The sequence below is a fragment of the Ambystoma mexicanum genome, chromosome 10, assembly GCF_040938575.1.
Source record: "Ambystoma mexicanum isolate Mex_15411 chromosome 10, UKY_AmexF1_1, whole genome shotgun sequence".
Classification (NCBI taxonomy): domain Eukaryota; kingdom Metazoa; phylum Chordata; class Amphibia; order Caudata; family Ambystomatidae; genus Ambystoma; species Ambystoma mexicanum.
In genome coordinates this window covers 1,592,474,206-1,592,490,578 of record NC_090932.1, presented here as the reverse complement: position 1 = coordinate 1,592,490,578, position 16,373 = coordinate 1,592,474,206, and the positions used below count along the sequence as shown (strand labels likewise).

Below are 16,373 nucleotides of genomic sequence, written 5' to 3'. Positions count from 1 at the left end.
TCACTACAGCCCTCATCCTTCCTAAACTAAGCCTGGCTGCTCAGACATTGCTAGGAAACCTTTGGCTAGTTCAGGCTAAATCTAAGGGGTGTAACTCTGTTCAGTAAAAGTTGGCTTTCTAAAGTCTTGCCCCAGACTGGACATTACAAAAAATCCCTTACAACAAAGCTTTCTTCTTTTGTGATTGATCGGTTGTAACCTTTTGGTGTTTTTCTTTTTTAAATCAGCAATATCTATCAAGTTATTCCTTTCTTATTTTGTGATGATGAGGGACTCCATTGGTATTGAATAGCAAGTTTCAAAAAGGCATGTACTTGCTTATTTATGCAATAATTTAGGCTTCTGTTATTTTAAGGTGGTCTTCTATGGGATGTAGTGGGGAATGTGGCCTCTGTCCTGCTGTGCAGCATCCATGTTGAGCAATATTATGCTGAGCTGGTGGTGAAGCCTTCTGACCAAAGTCCAGCTTTCATTGGGTTCTGACCTGGCCTCATGCGAGGAGTCAAATTGTCAACGCTTACCTTTTTTGCACCCTAGAAAACAGATATGTATTTTGCAAGGTCAAGTGGTCCGCCGGTGTACACTGCAAAGGTGGCCCTTCCTTGACATTTCATGTTGTACGATGGAAACGTCACTAAGACCACTTCCCCTGATGTCAGAGTCTTGTCAGAAAAATATCAGATGAACTTCTTCAAGGTTACAGCTGGGTCCCCGTCATGTTAAGCTTAGTCAGGGTTAAGCTATGTTTGGCTCTCCTTTTGCTAATTTGTGTAGTCCCCTAAACATTTGCTGCCCTTTTGGTACCGAGAACCTTTTTAATGACAGACTTGTACAAAGGTCTCCATGAAAGCTGTGACTCATTTTTGATGTGCTACGCAGGGTAGTCCATATGGCTCCTTAGACAAGGGTACTTAAAGAGTTATTGTACAAAAAGACCATATCTAAACGGTTGCATCAACAAAAAGTTCTACAAATGCAACCACCAAAGGTTCGAAACTCCAAAAGTTCGAACCTTTGGTGGTTGCATTGCAGGTAAGTAAAAAAAAAAACCTGCAGCCCCCATAAAAGAAAAAGAAAAGAAAAGGACCCTGCAGTGCTGGTTCCCGATCACAGAAGTGAAAGGGAACTGGCGCCGCAGGGATTCAGTGTGAAGAAAAAGGTAAGTGAGGTTTGTTTATGTTGGGGGTGTGGGTGGGGGTGTGTTGAGGGTGTGGGTGGGGGGTATATCATGGGTGTGTTGTGGGTGTAGGTGGGGGTGTGGGTATGGGTATGTACATGTGGTCACATGAGAAAGGTGCAAACATTTGCTGGTTCGCACATTTCTCATGCAAACTTTCCGGCCGCGGTAAAATCAGCCACGGTCGGATCACATAGATCCCTTAAAGAGCATCCCATATTGTCCCAGGGTGAGTTATATACCTCAGAAAGTATGTTAAGGAATAGGCTTGTGGCAGGTACTTATTTTACTTCTGGCTGCACCACTCTGTAGTCTTTTTACTGCTCTGGTAGCTATTTCCTCGCCAATCAGGAGCAATGTGACTAGCAATGTATTTTAAGTTCTACACCTTGCCGTTTTCTTTGTGGTCTTCTTTTCTATGTTTGTGCCATGAGGCAGTTCTACCTAAGTGGGCTCTTCCCAGAGCTCACAAAGGTATCACTGGATGAATGAAATCTGGTTAAGACTGGATGACTGTCTCCAAGACACATCAATCCACATCCTTTTGTGCGTACTTGCAAAAGTAAAATTTGCTTGGCCAATACCGATGGGATGGCTACCAAAACTTTGAAAGATGCATGGCTGTAGATTGGTGGGTTGGGCTAAATCGCTGCACGTTTGTTTGTATCACTTGGGAGACCCCTGTCCATTCCACAGATCTGTACCTTGAAACATGCTGGGAGCTCCTGGAGAGAAGAGCTGCCAATGAGGAGCCATGAGGCTGCTATGCTAACTCCTGATCCTACTTACAATGCAACTCGGACTCTCCGTATTCAGGAGTCCCACTGCTGGCTCTTCCTTCTGGCAGGAGTTGCTGGAGCATCCGTGCCTGCAGCCCTTTGGAGCACCCATGAAGCAGTTACTCACCGGCTCTGAAGAAGGAGTCCCTACTGCCTAGCCACAGAACAGTATTTTAGTTGGTGATGCTAAAATGTAGCTGGTCCTTTATGGGACAGCCTAGCTCAGATCTCGTCAGCTGCTCCTCATGGGACCATCTTGCATCCCATAAGGTCTTAACTGGAGCATCTTGTGACCTACCCTGCTTCAAAGGGTCCCCATTGTGATTTCTCGCCACTAATGGTACAACCATGCTGTCCACTACGCATGTCACTAGACGCAATTTTGCCTACATTATTTTCATCACCCAGCCATCACTAAGCATTCTGCCTGCAGATCCTGCAAATGGAACCTGCACATTCAACCAAGACTGATCCCAACGCCCGCCCTGACCCTTGCACCTATGATTCGTTGGCTTGCTCACTGGTATTTATCGACCTGGGTCACCTTCTTGGAGGCTTAGGACTTCCAATCCGTTGTTGGTCCTCTTCACCAGGGGCTTGGGGCACTGTGTGCAGTCCTTCAAGCTCCTCCCCCAATTTACCCTTCTATGGTAACCATTAAAACAGAGTCGAGCTCCAGCTCTGCAATATCTTTTCCGGCCCTTTGGTCATCGAGCTGGAGTCTGGACTACTTCAGGTGATGTCCACTAGCCACAACAGACTGAAGGTTGCCTCTTTTGCAGCTCCTTCAAAACACTGGTTATACTTACCTTACTTTATTAAAACCGCAAGATTCAAACAGACTTTGTCCTATTAAGACCAATGGACAAGCTTTTCTTAACTATCTACAAACTAACAAAAAGTACCTTTTAAGTTTACTTATGGCTAAAATTCTACTTTTTACTTGTATAGATATGGGTTTTGGGGATATTGACAGTATTTTTTTTAATAGGACTTGTTTTCTGTAACCACATTTTCAAACAATCTGCAAAAAAGGAATGAGCATGTTTACCTATCTGTGGAACTGCACACTTAAGATTTAAATTGTGCTTTGCGTCTTGAAATTTGATAGTGTTCATAATTGTGTCAAAATCCAAGAATGTAGCTGGAATTGTAGAAATTACTCTAATGGACAGCATCTTACAATATAGTTGTCAGTAGATATATTATGTGGTGTGACAATTCACCAGGTCTTGTCACTTCTCACAGGGGGGAGCCTTTTCCTATGCAGCTAGGGAGGTGAAGCTGCTACCCAATAGCCCACCTAGGGGTGGTAATATGCCGGAGGACCTCATAGGGAGGGACTCTCCTCCTGTGGACAAGAACATCCACCTGGGGAAAAGCCTCCATACAACCCCATCACATAAACCCTTACCCTCACATTCATCTTTTTATCCCATCATTGATCGTGGAACATGTGTTATTGTAAATCAACGACTGTGACAAGTGTAAAACATACTGGGATGAAGAAAAAGATGAAACGCATATGGAATAATAACCATAAGCAAAGCCAGCCAAGTACTGTAACAAGGTAGCTCACTGGAGGCATGAACAGTGCCAAAGAGACTTTCCAATATGGTGTTGATGATACGCAAGGGAGGAGTCAACAGTATAAAAAAGAAAGCAAGAATGGACTAAGCAGCTCTAAACGTGGAGGCCAGGAGTACGTGAACAAAGCCCGAAAAGTTTGAAGTTAGAACGCTGCAGCCGGAGCAGTCGAGTCTCTCTGCGAGAGAGACAGGAAAAACAGAATGTTGCTGGAGCATCATGAGAGCCGGCAGGGAGCCGACTCATTTGGTAGTGGCATGACCGCTGAAAGGTGCGCCGTCGGGTTCAGAAACAAGGCTGAGTCCACCAGCCTGCTGTGGAGCACGCTGGAAGCAAAGATGAGGAGTAGAGGCCCTGGCGACCCCAGGAAGAACCAAAGTTTTGCCCCCAAGGCACCTGTAATCAAACATGGTATCAAACAGTAAGACAGACACACGTGATCACAGTTCAAGGTTGTTTATTGAACTTCAACTGGGTTTGAAAAACACCTACCTATCTAAAGATGGGCGCAGTCTTCTTGGTGTCTTGTCAAAGTAAAAGGGCCTATACTAATAAGCCTATTGTCAATCCTTACTTCTAATTACAAATAGTGTGATAAACAATGTTATGCAAAAGAAAAGCCTTCAAGAAATGATATGTCAGGTTATTCAAGCCATTGGCTTCCCTTCCCCATGTTTTCAGCACGGGACAAGGCGGCACACTCGAGCTTAGCACAGTCCCTGGCTTCTCTAGCACGAGGATGGAAATCTCAGTATCAGGTTCTCCTGTACCAAAGTCTCTTTGCCATTGAAAGTCTCTTACTTCACAGGGCCTGATACGACAAACAAACATCCATAAGTTCATTTCTCCTCAGGATATTCATGTACAACTTCTTGGGTCATTTTCGATTCACCCAGGTCCCCCTCTGCCGAGCTCAGACCCAGTTTAACACAAATTCTTCAATTAGTCTCCCTCTGTCGGGCTCGGACCAGATTTGTGTATTTTTGCAAACATTCTCCATTTCATCAAAATCTCAGACTTTCGGCTGTGCACAGGAGTTTGCTTGACCTGTCGCAGGACCACTTTGATTCACATTTATTGGTTCACTTTCAAATGATCTCCCTCCGCCGGGCTCAGATCAAATTTATCTACTTTCGTTACTCCTCAGCTGGATACCTTACAGAGACCTTCGTCTGAGCACCAACACAGTGCTGGACCACTCTGTCAAAGGTATTGTAGCTAGCATTTCAATCACTCATCAGGAGTTTATCTTCACTTGCATCTCTTATCACAGGTGTTATAACAATGTTCGTTCCAGCGCTCGCCATACAATGTTGCTGCTTGCAACATTGGCTTCAACACAGACCGGTCTTGTATCAGACTCCCCAACTCACCGGCTTTGTTGTTTTCACTGAAGCAGCTTTGTTCTTGGAGCCAAGGTACCACAGTGGCAGTTGTTTCTCCACTCCTTCATTATTGACACAGGAGGCCCCCGGGTATCTCAGACACAGAATGTAGGATTCTTCAGCCTGTTTTACTTGTCTTTTGTTTTCCAATCTCAGGGACTCATGAAAGCAACAGTTCCTTGTCGAAAAGGTCAAGGGTACTTGCCTCCTCATGATCCCTTTCCGTTTTGCCATCTTTCATCTCTCATTAAACTGCCATCTTGGAACTGCTGTTTCCTCGTGTGTTTTGCTTCCCTCCAAGTGTGCTCTGGTGCTCCGCCTTTTATCAGCTTGAGGAAGTGTAATGGAAGTCAGGTGTGTGTGATGGTCAGTAATTGCCTGACCATTGTATTGGGACATGTCAGGTATACGGCTCAGGTGTTAAGTCTGTTTTCCCTTAGAGCGGGCTGTCAGTGAGAAAGTGTTCGTGTTGCAAAAGGGTAGGGGGGCTAGAGTTCCTAAATATCCTACCAGGTAGGATGGGATAAAGGTGTTACAAGAAAGGGGATACCGCGTCTCACCATCCGGTGTCCAACTCCACGAAAACCCCTCACTCAGGTGATTTCCCGCACTGGTCTATCCCCAGGAACTGGATCCAAAAGCGATGGCTGTGTCCTTGCCATCTGGATGACAGATCCCTGGGGACTACTAGGTGAGACACCTACTGGTTTCTCACATTCCCTTCCTCTATGCGATGGAGCCGCATCTGTTTCACAGGGAAATGGAGAAAGGAAATCGACTTTCCCCTGGTCTTTACCTTTCCGGTGCTCCACAGTGAAATAGTAGGGTTGTAGGTCTAGGAACCAACGCATGACTCGAGAGTTAGAGTCCTTTCGTTGGCTTATCCACACTAGTGGACCATGATCCGTGACGAGTGTGAACTTTCTTCCTAGGAGATAGTATCTTAGAGATGGGTGTTTGCCCATTTGAAGGCAAGGGCCCCTAATTCGAACATGCAGTCGTTTTTTCATGTGGGAAGAGCTTTTGATCAGTGAATAGGATAGGGTGTTCTAATCCATCACAAACCTGAGACAAAACTGGTCCTAACCCTGTAAGAGAAGTCAGTTTGTAACACAAACTCTTTTGAAAAGTCTACTACCTTTAGGATCAGGTTCTGGTACAGGGTTTGTTTGAAGTTGTTGTAACATACATCGTCCTCGTCAGTCCAATGAGTCTTCTGGAGTTCGGCGTTCTTTAATTTGTCTGTCAATCTAGCTGTTCTGTCCGAGAACTTAGGGATAAACCTACGGTAATAAACAATTAATCCTAAGAATGCTCTGAGGTCTCTCTTGGTTTTAGGTGGAGGTATCTAGGATGGCTTTCACTTTTTCTCGTTGAAACTGGACACTGCCATTCCCTACAAAGAAGCTGAGGTATTTCATGGCTGATTGAGCCAGCTTACATTTGGATGGATTGGCAGTTAAGGCTGCTTCTCTGAGGGCTCTCATAATAGTAGAGAGATGGAAAGGATGGTCTGCCCATGTTTTACTATAAATGACTATGTCGTCAATATAAGCACTACAGAAATCGGAGTTGGACTGTAATATCCTGTCCATAAATGGCTGCCCTGTGTAAGCCAAAAGGGAGGACTTTTGACTGGAATAGTCCCATGGGCGCTGAGAAAGCTGTCTTTTCCTTATCAGGTCCATGTACTGGGACCTGCCAGTAACCCTTGGTTAAGTCTAGGGCTGATAGGAAGGTGGCATTTCTGAGTTTATCAATCAGTTCATCAATGCGCGGCATGGAATAGGCGTCGACCTGACGGAAACCTATGCAAACACCTCCAGGAATTATCAGGTTTTGTGGCCAATACTATATGGGAGGACCATGGGCTTGAAGAAGGTGTGATAATATTTGCGCTCAGCATTTGGTTCACTTCCCCAACCACTATCTGTCTATGGGCTTCCAGGAGTCTACACGGTTTCAAATGGACCACGTTTCTTTCTGGAGTTCTGATATACTGATATGTGCCTTGTACCCTCCCTGGTTTCTCACAGAATACATTGGGGAATGTCATGACTAAATCTTTTAAGTCTTCTTGTTGTTGACTAGTTAGCTCTTGGGGAATTAATTTTAAATGATCTATTTCCTCTGGTACCAAACAAGATAGTATCGTAGCAGTGGCTGTGGATGGATTTACCTTCCATTCTTTTGAGAGATTCATGTGGTAGAGGTGGGTCTTTTGTTTCCTGTCAGGTTGGGCTATTTTCTAGGTACAGGTCCCTGTTTGCTCTAATATTTCATATGGCCCATGCCGCTTTGAGACAGGTTTATTTTCAGAGGTAGGTAGGAGGACTAATACCTTTTGTCCTATTGAAAAAGTTCTTAAGTTTACCTTTTTGTCGTAGTTGGACTTTTGTTGTACTTGGGCTTTTTCCAGGTGGGTATAGAATAGGTTTGGAACAAGTTTCAAATGCTATCGCAATCCGGTAGCTGTTTGTGAGAGGGAAATGGGTGCCTCTTCTTGTTCTTCCCAGGACTCCCGAAGCATGTCTAGGACATCTCTTGGTTCTCTACCATAGAGTAGTTCAAAAGGAAAGAATCCAGGGGTCTTTCTTACTGCAAATAGGGGCCAGGGAATCATGCAATCCCAGTCCTTCCCATCCTTGTCTACCAATTTTCTTAGGATCATCTTAAATGTTTTGTTAAATCTTTCTAACAATGCGTCCGTTTGGGGGTGGTAAACTGAGCTTCCTAAGGTGGCAATATGGAGCAATCCTTTGACTTCACCCATGAGTTTGCTCATAAAATTGGATCCCTGATCTGTTAGAATTTCCTTGGGAAAACCTACCCTTGAAAAATATGGCAATAGTTTTTTTTAAAATCTGTTGGGGAATGCCTCGTTGTATCGGGTTGCATAATGAACGATTACGAGGACATACTTGTTAACCAGTCTAGAAGTTGCCAACGGTCCAATGATATCCATTCCAATCCGGGAGAAAGGGATTTCTATTATTAGTAAAGGCCATGTTGGTGAAGAAGCTAATCCTGAGAAATTGGAAATCGAATGTTTACCCCACAGTAGACAATTGGATGGATGAGATGTTTCGCACAAGCAATATTGAAAATGTGATATATTCAGTACAAAGGGAGGGATGTACTTTTGATAAAATATGGAAGGCCTTTTTAGATGTGGAGTAGATCAGATCCTGTTTCAAGTTGTCCCGTGTACAGATAAGTAGACATGCATGCTTTTATTTTTTTTTGTAATGTATAACACTGCCTATAACATACGTTATGATTGATGTTATCCGAAACTGTCTTGGATGATGTTTCAAGGACCTCCCCTTATTTTTTACTTTTTTTTTTTATATATCTTACTATTTAATACTGTTCTGTGGATATTTAAGATTTGTAAAATTATGGTTCACTATTATATTGTATTAAAGTTTAATAAATTGGTTAAAAAAAATGGGTGGATATGTGTAGATTCACAGCTTCAGTTTCTATGAATGGCTGGCTAAAACTAATTCAATACAAAACATTACATATGCTACACTATACGCCATACAGACTCCAGAAAATATCCCCTGATCATAATGGCCTGTGTCCAAGATGTGGGGTGACAGAGGCGGGATGTCTACACACGTTCTGGTTCTATCCAAATCTATCACAATATTGGATGCAAATGTACAAGGTAATGTCTGATATAACTGGAAAGCACTTAGAGGCCACTCTGATGTCCGCGCTGTTTGGGAATTGGCAAGACTTACTGGAAAACAAAACCAGAATATTTTTGAATGTCTGTAATGTAGTTGGGAAAAGATGTATACTTCAAAAATTGAAATCTTGCTGCTCCCTGTCTACACAAGAGTGGTTGAAGGACCTAACCTGGGTGAATGAAAATGAGGAATTACACATATCACTGCTCCCCCGCACGTCCCGACCTAAAGACATTTGGGGTTAGTTTAGAGCGTACTTGGCTAAGGACTAAATACTGTGAAACGTATACACTGAAAAATGAGCAAATTAATTACCCTAGCATCTACACTTTTACTTTATCATGCACCGAGATAATGTATGCTTGAGGGTTTATAGTGATAGTGTCGAGAAAAAAAAATGTCGAAGTACAAAAATGTCGAAAAAAAATGTCAAAAATAGAAATGTCCAAAACATAGAGATATCATTAAAAGAGTCAATTTTTCAAAAAAATTGTCGAAAAAAAAAGACAATTAACATTATCAATAACCCGAAATAAAGAAACAGGACGAGTATCGTTTACTAGGGGGGGGGTTCCCCCCCCAACACCCCCTCACCCGATGCCCCGAGCCACCCCGACCCCCCCCTCCCACCCCCGATCACCCACCATCTGATGGACGTTAAGTATATTACAAGTTGTAATGTATTTTAAAGTTATCTAAAAATATATATTTATCTATTTATGAAAAAATGATATTTACAGTTACATAAAATACATGTTAAAAATATATTAAACACTATAATTTTGAAATAAAAACACACGAAGAATCTTTTGATTGTTGTATTTTATTTATATTACTTCTGTTACATAATGCTAACTTTGAAAAAATATAGAAAAAATTCGACATTATTGGTTTTCGACATTATTTTTTTCTAAAATAATTTTTCGACATTTTGACTTTCTAAATTATTGCATTCTAAATTATGACTGACCCCCATGCTTGAGTACTGCACTGGAATTATGTCAGTTTTTACTTTTTGTATCTACTTGGTGATTGCTGGTCTGAAAAATGAAATTTAGAAAAAAAGAAAAAACTAAACATATATATATATATATTATTAGTAAAGGGTTCAGAGGGGCAGGTAAGGGAACATGCGTTCTAGTTTTCCGACATATTTCATATGTCTGAATGAAGTTCTTTATATCAGCATGGATACCTGGCCAGTAAAACATCCCACTGATGGATGGGTCTTTGATTGTCCTCAGTGTCCCCCTGTCAAATGAGATTGTGGAATCTCTAGCATGATCTTCCGATGGGTTTTGGGTATTACGGAGTTTTACTCAGGCCTTCTGTGGAGGTTTCCTTTCTGTACAGTATTTCTCATCGTAGGAAGAAAAAAGGACTTCCCTTCTCTAATCCTTCCCCTTCAGGAATCACCTGTAAGAAAGCCTCTGCGAGTGTTGGATTATTTCGCTGGGCGAAGGCTAGGTCTGGAAGGATGGTAGGTTCTTCTTCCCTTTTTTCCTCTGTGATATTAGCTTCCCCCAAAGCCACAGCTACCACTCTCAGTTTCTTCTGGTTCACTCTCTATGAAATGGGGAAATAGACCCCTTACAAGAATTCAGTGTGAAATGTTGTCCCCATGATGTACTTCAAATGGATTTTCGCCATGGTTCTGTAGGAGAACCTTTATGTCACCACGGAAGTCAGAATCTATGACACCTGCTAGGACATCCAGACTGAACTTCCAGGCCAGGCCAGATTTTGGAGCCAATCATATATAACACCCAGGAGGAGGTATCAAGACTAAGTCTGTGGGAATCATTCCTCTTTTCCCTGGAGGGATACAGCTTCTCGGCTGCTACAGATATCAAAGCCTATGGATTCTTTCATGGTGATAGAGGGATCTGAGGATCTATGACTAAGCTTCTGGAATTTTAGGGTTCCCCAATTTGTCGGGAAGGCATGGTATCAAACTGTAGGACAGACACAAGTGATCACAGTTCAAGGGTGTTTATTGAACTTCAACTCGGTTTGAAAAACACCTACCGAATCCTAAATCTAAAGGTGGGAGCAAGCTACGACTATGAAATAATAATAATGCAGTACTAGTGGTGTCTTGTCAAAACAAAAGGGCCTATATTAAAAAAAAAAAAACTATTGACAATCCTTGCCTCTAAGTACAAATAGTGTGGGTAACAATGTTATGTAAAAGAAATATGTCAGGATATTCAGGTCGTTGGTCTCTCTTCCCCATGTTTTCAGCACAGAACAAGGCGGCACACTCAAGCTTAGCACAGTCTCTGGCTTCTCTAGCACAAGGATGAGGTTCAAACATTAGCATCAGGGGCTTCCGTGCCCAATTCTCTTCAAAGTCTCTTCTTTCAGGGCCTGATGCAACAAACAAACAATATGTTCTTTTCCTCTTAGGATTTCACGCGCACTCAATTTCTCCGGTGATTCACTATTCACCTCAGATACCCCTCAGCCAGACTCAGAGCTCTTTTAACACAATGCGCATAGGAATTTCATGTATCCAATCTCTCGGGTGATTCACGGTTTACCCCGGATGCCCCTCCGCCGGGCGTGGACCAATGTTAATTTACTTTAACACAAACGTGCTTTAAACCAAAGCTTTCAATTGATCTGCCTCGTGCGGGCTCGGACCAACTTTTATCTACTTTGTCATCAACTTTCTTGGCAGTATCAACACTGAAGACTTTTGATTGTGCACAGGATTTTGCTTGACCCATTGCAGGATCACTTCAATTCACAATCCTTTGCCACCTCTCAGTTGGACATCTTACAGAGACCGAAGGTAATCCAGACGTGGACCCCTGGCTCATTGTGCTTAGAGAGGCATTTCGGTGCGGGCCTGCCCTTGTGGGTGGGACAAAGACTGATATGCAAATGGCTATTTCTCGTCTGTGAAAGGTACAGTGAGCTAAAACATGGTTGTAGACCCTCCCGAGTGGGCACCTTCCCATAGAACAGGTTATTCGGCCATGTTCGTTCTCGGTATAGGGACTCCCCAACCTTTTTGTACACAAGGAGGAGCACGTGGGGGCATGCTGTAGGGCAACACAGGGGGAGGAGAACAGTGTGGGCAACACCATTGGGAGGAAATAGTGTGGGCAACACCAAGGATGCTGGGGGACAGTGTGGGAAGAATCCGCATGGGGTGGGCAACACTGATGGGGAGAACAGCGTGGGCAATAAATGGGGGGCACACAGTGCAGGCAACACCAGGGGGAGCAGTGTGGGCAACACCAGGGAGTCGGGAGGGAGCCTAGGGACCAGTGTGGGGAACCTGGGGACAGAGCTTCAGACAGAACAGTGTACGAAATACCAGAAGGGGGAAGATTGTGGGCTGCACCGGGGGGCGCGGTCAGTATGAGAAACACCGGGGGGAATGGGGGTGTGATATGAGAAACACCAGGGGTGGAACAGTGTGGTCAACACCCAGAATTAGCTCTGTGGCCAACAGCTAGGGGTAAGAACGGTGTGGTTAACATAAGGGGAGGTGGAATGGTGTGGGCAACTCTAATGGGTGAAAATGGTGTGGGCAAACCAAGTGGTAGGGATGGTTTTGGGAACCAAGGAGGAACTGTGTGAGGCACACAAGGGCCAAAGCTTAACTAATCCAAGGGTGAATAGTCTGGGGAATTCAGGGGTCAATGGTGGGCCAAACAAAAATGGGAATGATGTGGGGAATTAATAAAGTAGAAGAATTTACAAGTGAATGGGTGATGTACGAAATACAGGTATATATGGATAATATGGGTGAATGCAGGATGCGCATAGATGATGTTGGGGAACCCCAGCATAACATTATAATATAGGTTGAAAAATGTAAACTGATTGCATGTCCTGTATGGGTCATCTACAGCGCCATGATACCTTTGTGTCAAAGTCTGTGCGTTACAAGTGCCCTTAACATAACATGCTGTCTTTGATGCACAAGTTAAGGCAAGTTACCGGTTTCTCTGCGTTGGCCCAGAGCAGATGAGTGACATTCTGCAGAAGCTCACAATTCTGGTGAAATAAACGAGTTTCCCTGATTTGACTGATCCCTGGTGCATTATCCTGTATCCGCTGCAGCCAGAGTGCGAAAACTAAAATAAGGACAAAGAATAAGAAATGGGACCCGTTCAGAACAGGAAATTCTAAAACAAAGCAACATAAACATTTCTTTTCAGCCAACACATGAGTGAATCACTTCTTTGCTTGTAAGCGTCCATTAGCTCAACAAATGACAACCCCAGGATCAGCCTAAAGCCATCAGACAAAATTTGAATTGCTGAGAAATGCAAGAGCTTGCTCATCAACTAATCAAATAACACAAACGCTTGTACACCTTTATTATGCCAAACAGACATGTCCAAAAAGCACAGTAAAAGAAATAGTTAATGAACAGATGGTCAATCTCCAAAGGTAACTCCTGAGGGCAGTTAGAATTAAAAAAGAAACACTACAGTGGCTGAGAAGGGTGTTACTCAATGGGTAGGCTTGGGGAGTTGCAATCATTAAGGGCTTCAGCGAGATCTGCTAAACATGGAGCGAAATCCAAATGATAGGGGTTGAAACACTAAGTGGATCACTGCAATTTTCACTCTGAATAGTAAATCATTGTTTTGGGATCTTCTTTCAATCCAGCTGGCCATTGCTCTGGTCTTTACAACCTTGTTTCCATTTGAATGTCTCAATCACTCATCTTTGTTTGACAGCTCTTCAACCGAACAGCCTGTTTCTGTGCTGAGATTGTAAAGACCTTGTGATGGCAAATGCCTGGTCTGGAATTTTAAAGACTTTCCTAACTGGGACCTTTCCTGCACTTTTAAAGCCCTCTTTATTAGAGCCAATTCGTGATCTAGAATTTGAAGCCTTGGCCTAGTCAGGATGCTGGAGCACATAAAATTACAGCTCTGTCATATATCCCATGGCTCTTACAATTACCATCCCCAAACCATTTAAAGATGAACATACCCTAAGTATTTTAAAAGTAATTAACAGGTACACTCACCCTGGAAACAGTGATAATGCCACTTTGTATTCTCTTTGAATAAGGTTATCATAGTTGGGAAGACCACCTCTATTAGGAGACAGACCTGCAAAAAGAAGAAAGAAACCGCAGAGGGCAGGATCAACACCACTAACCACGCTTCAACCACATCCTTTCATTCCAATCACCCTGGCTGTGCCACTCCTACCCCCCAAGATGAGATCTCTTTTCCATCACAGCTCTTGGAAAAAGTATTTCCAGCCCCCACTTCCTCTCCGTAGCCATGACAGACTGAGTCCTACCTGGCTATCTGATGATGTCAGGTTACAGCTGAGCACTTCGTTACGGCCACAGGACAGCAGACCCCAGGTAAGGGCCAGCTTCTCCAAACCATCTGGGTACCTTGTGGATACTGCAGCAGTCAGCTCTCCAAACTCTAGCCTCCATACACCTGATCCAAATGTTAGGGAAAAGAACAGAGATCAGCACCCCCCTCTTGTACCTATATCAAACAGCAAAGGGATAGATTGGGATGGGTATAAACGTGTTTCAGAGCTAAGACTTAAACTTATCTGTAGCTGTAGACAAAAAACAATGATCCAAGATTGGTAGACTCTCCTAAACTATTGATTCCGGACATGTTTTTATCCTAGCAAACCATGAACCCCAATTATCGTTCTGGACAAATCCAAAGCTCAAGGGGTCTACACCAGGAGCATAATCAAATACTCTTCAGAACACGGTGGTAGATGTCCATCACACTCCGCTAGAGCAAGCCTATAGGAGTTTTTCTGATCACGCACCCCCCATAATATGCTACAGGGCCGAGACTCAGGACACCCACCCACAACACTGCCATCATACCACACTTCGTTTGTTAACTGTAGGGGCGGGAGCTGATCAATTTTAATCCACATGTCCCTATCCCACTCATACCCATAATCCACAAGGCAGACGCTCTGGGCCACCCATCATTACCCTTTCTCATTCCCCACAAGACCCTCCCATGCATTGTTGCTGGAGCTTAGGTGGTCGGCCACTATTCCCAAATGATTTGCATTCTACCCTGTATAGGTGGGTCAGCTTACTTTGTGCTTAGAAGGCTTTGCTAAACTTTTACCTATTACGTGGTGACCCTTATTTTCCCACCTACCCTAATGTGCCAATGCTACCTTTTCAAAGCCAGCCAGTACTGGAGCACGCAGTTTTGCTGAGAGCTTGCAGCGCTGACCCGTGCAGTCAGAATAAGCCTTTCCTTTGAACGCTCACCTGCTTCCATGCGCTGGAAGAGATTCTGCATGGCTGTGGCTCCCAGCTTAGGCTCTAGGGCTGTGTTGGCCAGCATGCTAATGGCAGTGCCCGCCAGCAGCCTGGTGTCGCGGCTCACAGTCTAATCAGCGGGAGAGGGCAGACAAAATAATGAGCATGAAAAGGTGTGGCACATGGAGTAGACTTTGAGATATCCAAAAACAATAATACATCATAAAACTGCTTCAATAGTGATTATGCTGTGCACTCAGGAAATTGAAAGAAGTAGGAAGCATCAGACTTAAATGGACACTGAACCATAATACATCTTCCTCAACACATAATCTAAATGCTTAGCTCGGTCTCTGCGCTGTCAGTTCTGTAGGCCCATTTATCATGCATGCAATACCACCAAATTATCCACCAGTAACGCAGGATACACCCTCCCTTTCTGTGCGTATAACACAAAGGACCACAAGAAGGAGCACATTGGTAAATGCTGTGGGGTACACTGGGGTTGTGGGATAATGGTGTGGACAACAACACGAAAAGGGGGACTGTGTGGGCAACATCAGGGGGGTCCCGGTGAACAAGTGGGAATATGCCTCAGCCTAAGTTAATAGGGCCCAGCGAAGCAAGGACCTTTAGAGAGGCTCAAGGGACATTACCGACTGGTAATGCCCGAAACAGAGGAGTCATATTCCCATTAGAACAGTCCACTCAACAAGGCCAGAAAGTTATGTTTAAAACAAGGAAAGACAAACATGGAACATTGGAATGCTCGGACAAAAGGCTAGAACATAGAAACACAAGACAATCTGTTCAAGGGTAGTGATACATTGTGAACGTATAAACAAACTAATATCTTAACAGTTTAAATGAATGCTTTTTCAAAAACTACTGACATCTGTCTACAAGCATTCTGGGATTCTCAGATTTACTGCTTCCTCCACTCTCCTCTCTCCTCCCATCTTCATAGCAATTAGCTGAGGCAATCTGGTGTCTCTGTCCTCTATTTTTGGAGTCCTTTCTTACTGCTTTCCCATGCGTTCCTGTTAGTAATCCATAGCCATCCCGTACAGCAAGCGTTTGATAAGGAGTTTACAGCCTGTTTGGTGTCATTTTGGAGGGCTTGACCTGTGTTTTTAATGTGATTTCCAATGTGTTTTTTTTATTCTGGATTGCTTCTAGAGGGCACTGTCTTTGTGGTCTAGACCCCGTCCTCTGTTTTTTGGCCCTTCCTTACTGCTTTCCGATGCCTACCCGTTAGTAACTCAGAGCCATCCTGTACAGCAAGCACCTGGTAAGGAGTCTAGAGCCTGTTTGGTGTCCTTTTAGAGGGATTTACCTGTGTGTTAGTGCGATTTCCAATACTCACCAGACCCGACCCTCTTCTCCCCTCTCCATATCCCCAAACGCCTCAATATTAATTTCTGGGCTTTCCACCGGCCAGCCCTCCCTCCCGCCCCTCATCATGGTGATTGGCGTATCCAGGATCAGCTGACCTAGGAGCCT

At 43.8% G+C, this 16,373-nt stretch overlaps 1 protein-coding gene across 4 annotated transcripts in view; it reads right to left on the bottom strand.

Moving 5' to 3' along the window:
- Positions 1-16,373, bottom strand: part of LOC138492643 (tRNA (32-2'-O)-methyltransferase regulator THADA-like) — a 511,604-nt gene that overhangs the window by 343,600 nt on the left and 151,631 nt on the right. For all 4 annotated transcript variants that reach the window (XM_069619943.1, XM_069619946.1, XM_069619944.1 and 1 more), the window contains 4 exons: positions 14,880-15,000; positions 13,913-14,061; positions 13,632-13,716; positions 12,587-12,723 (listed from right to left, as the gene is read on the bottom strand). In XM_069619943.1, coding sequence (XP_069476044.1) covers positions 12,587-12,723; positions 13,632-13,716; positions 13,913-14,061; positions 14,880-15,000 — 492 coding nt within the window. The remainder of the gene's footprint in view (positions 1-12,586; positions 12,724-13,631; positions 13,717-13,912; positions 14,062-14,879; positions 15,001-16,373) is intronic.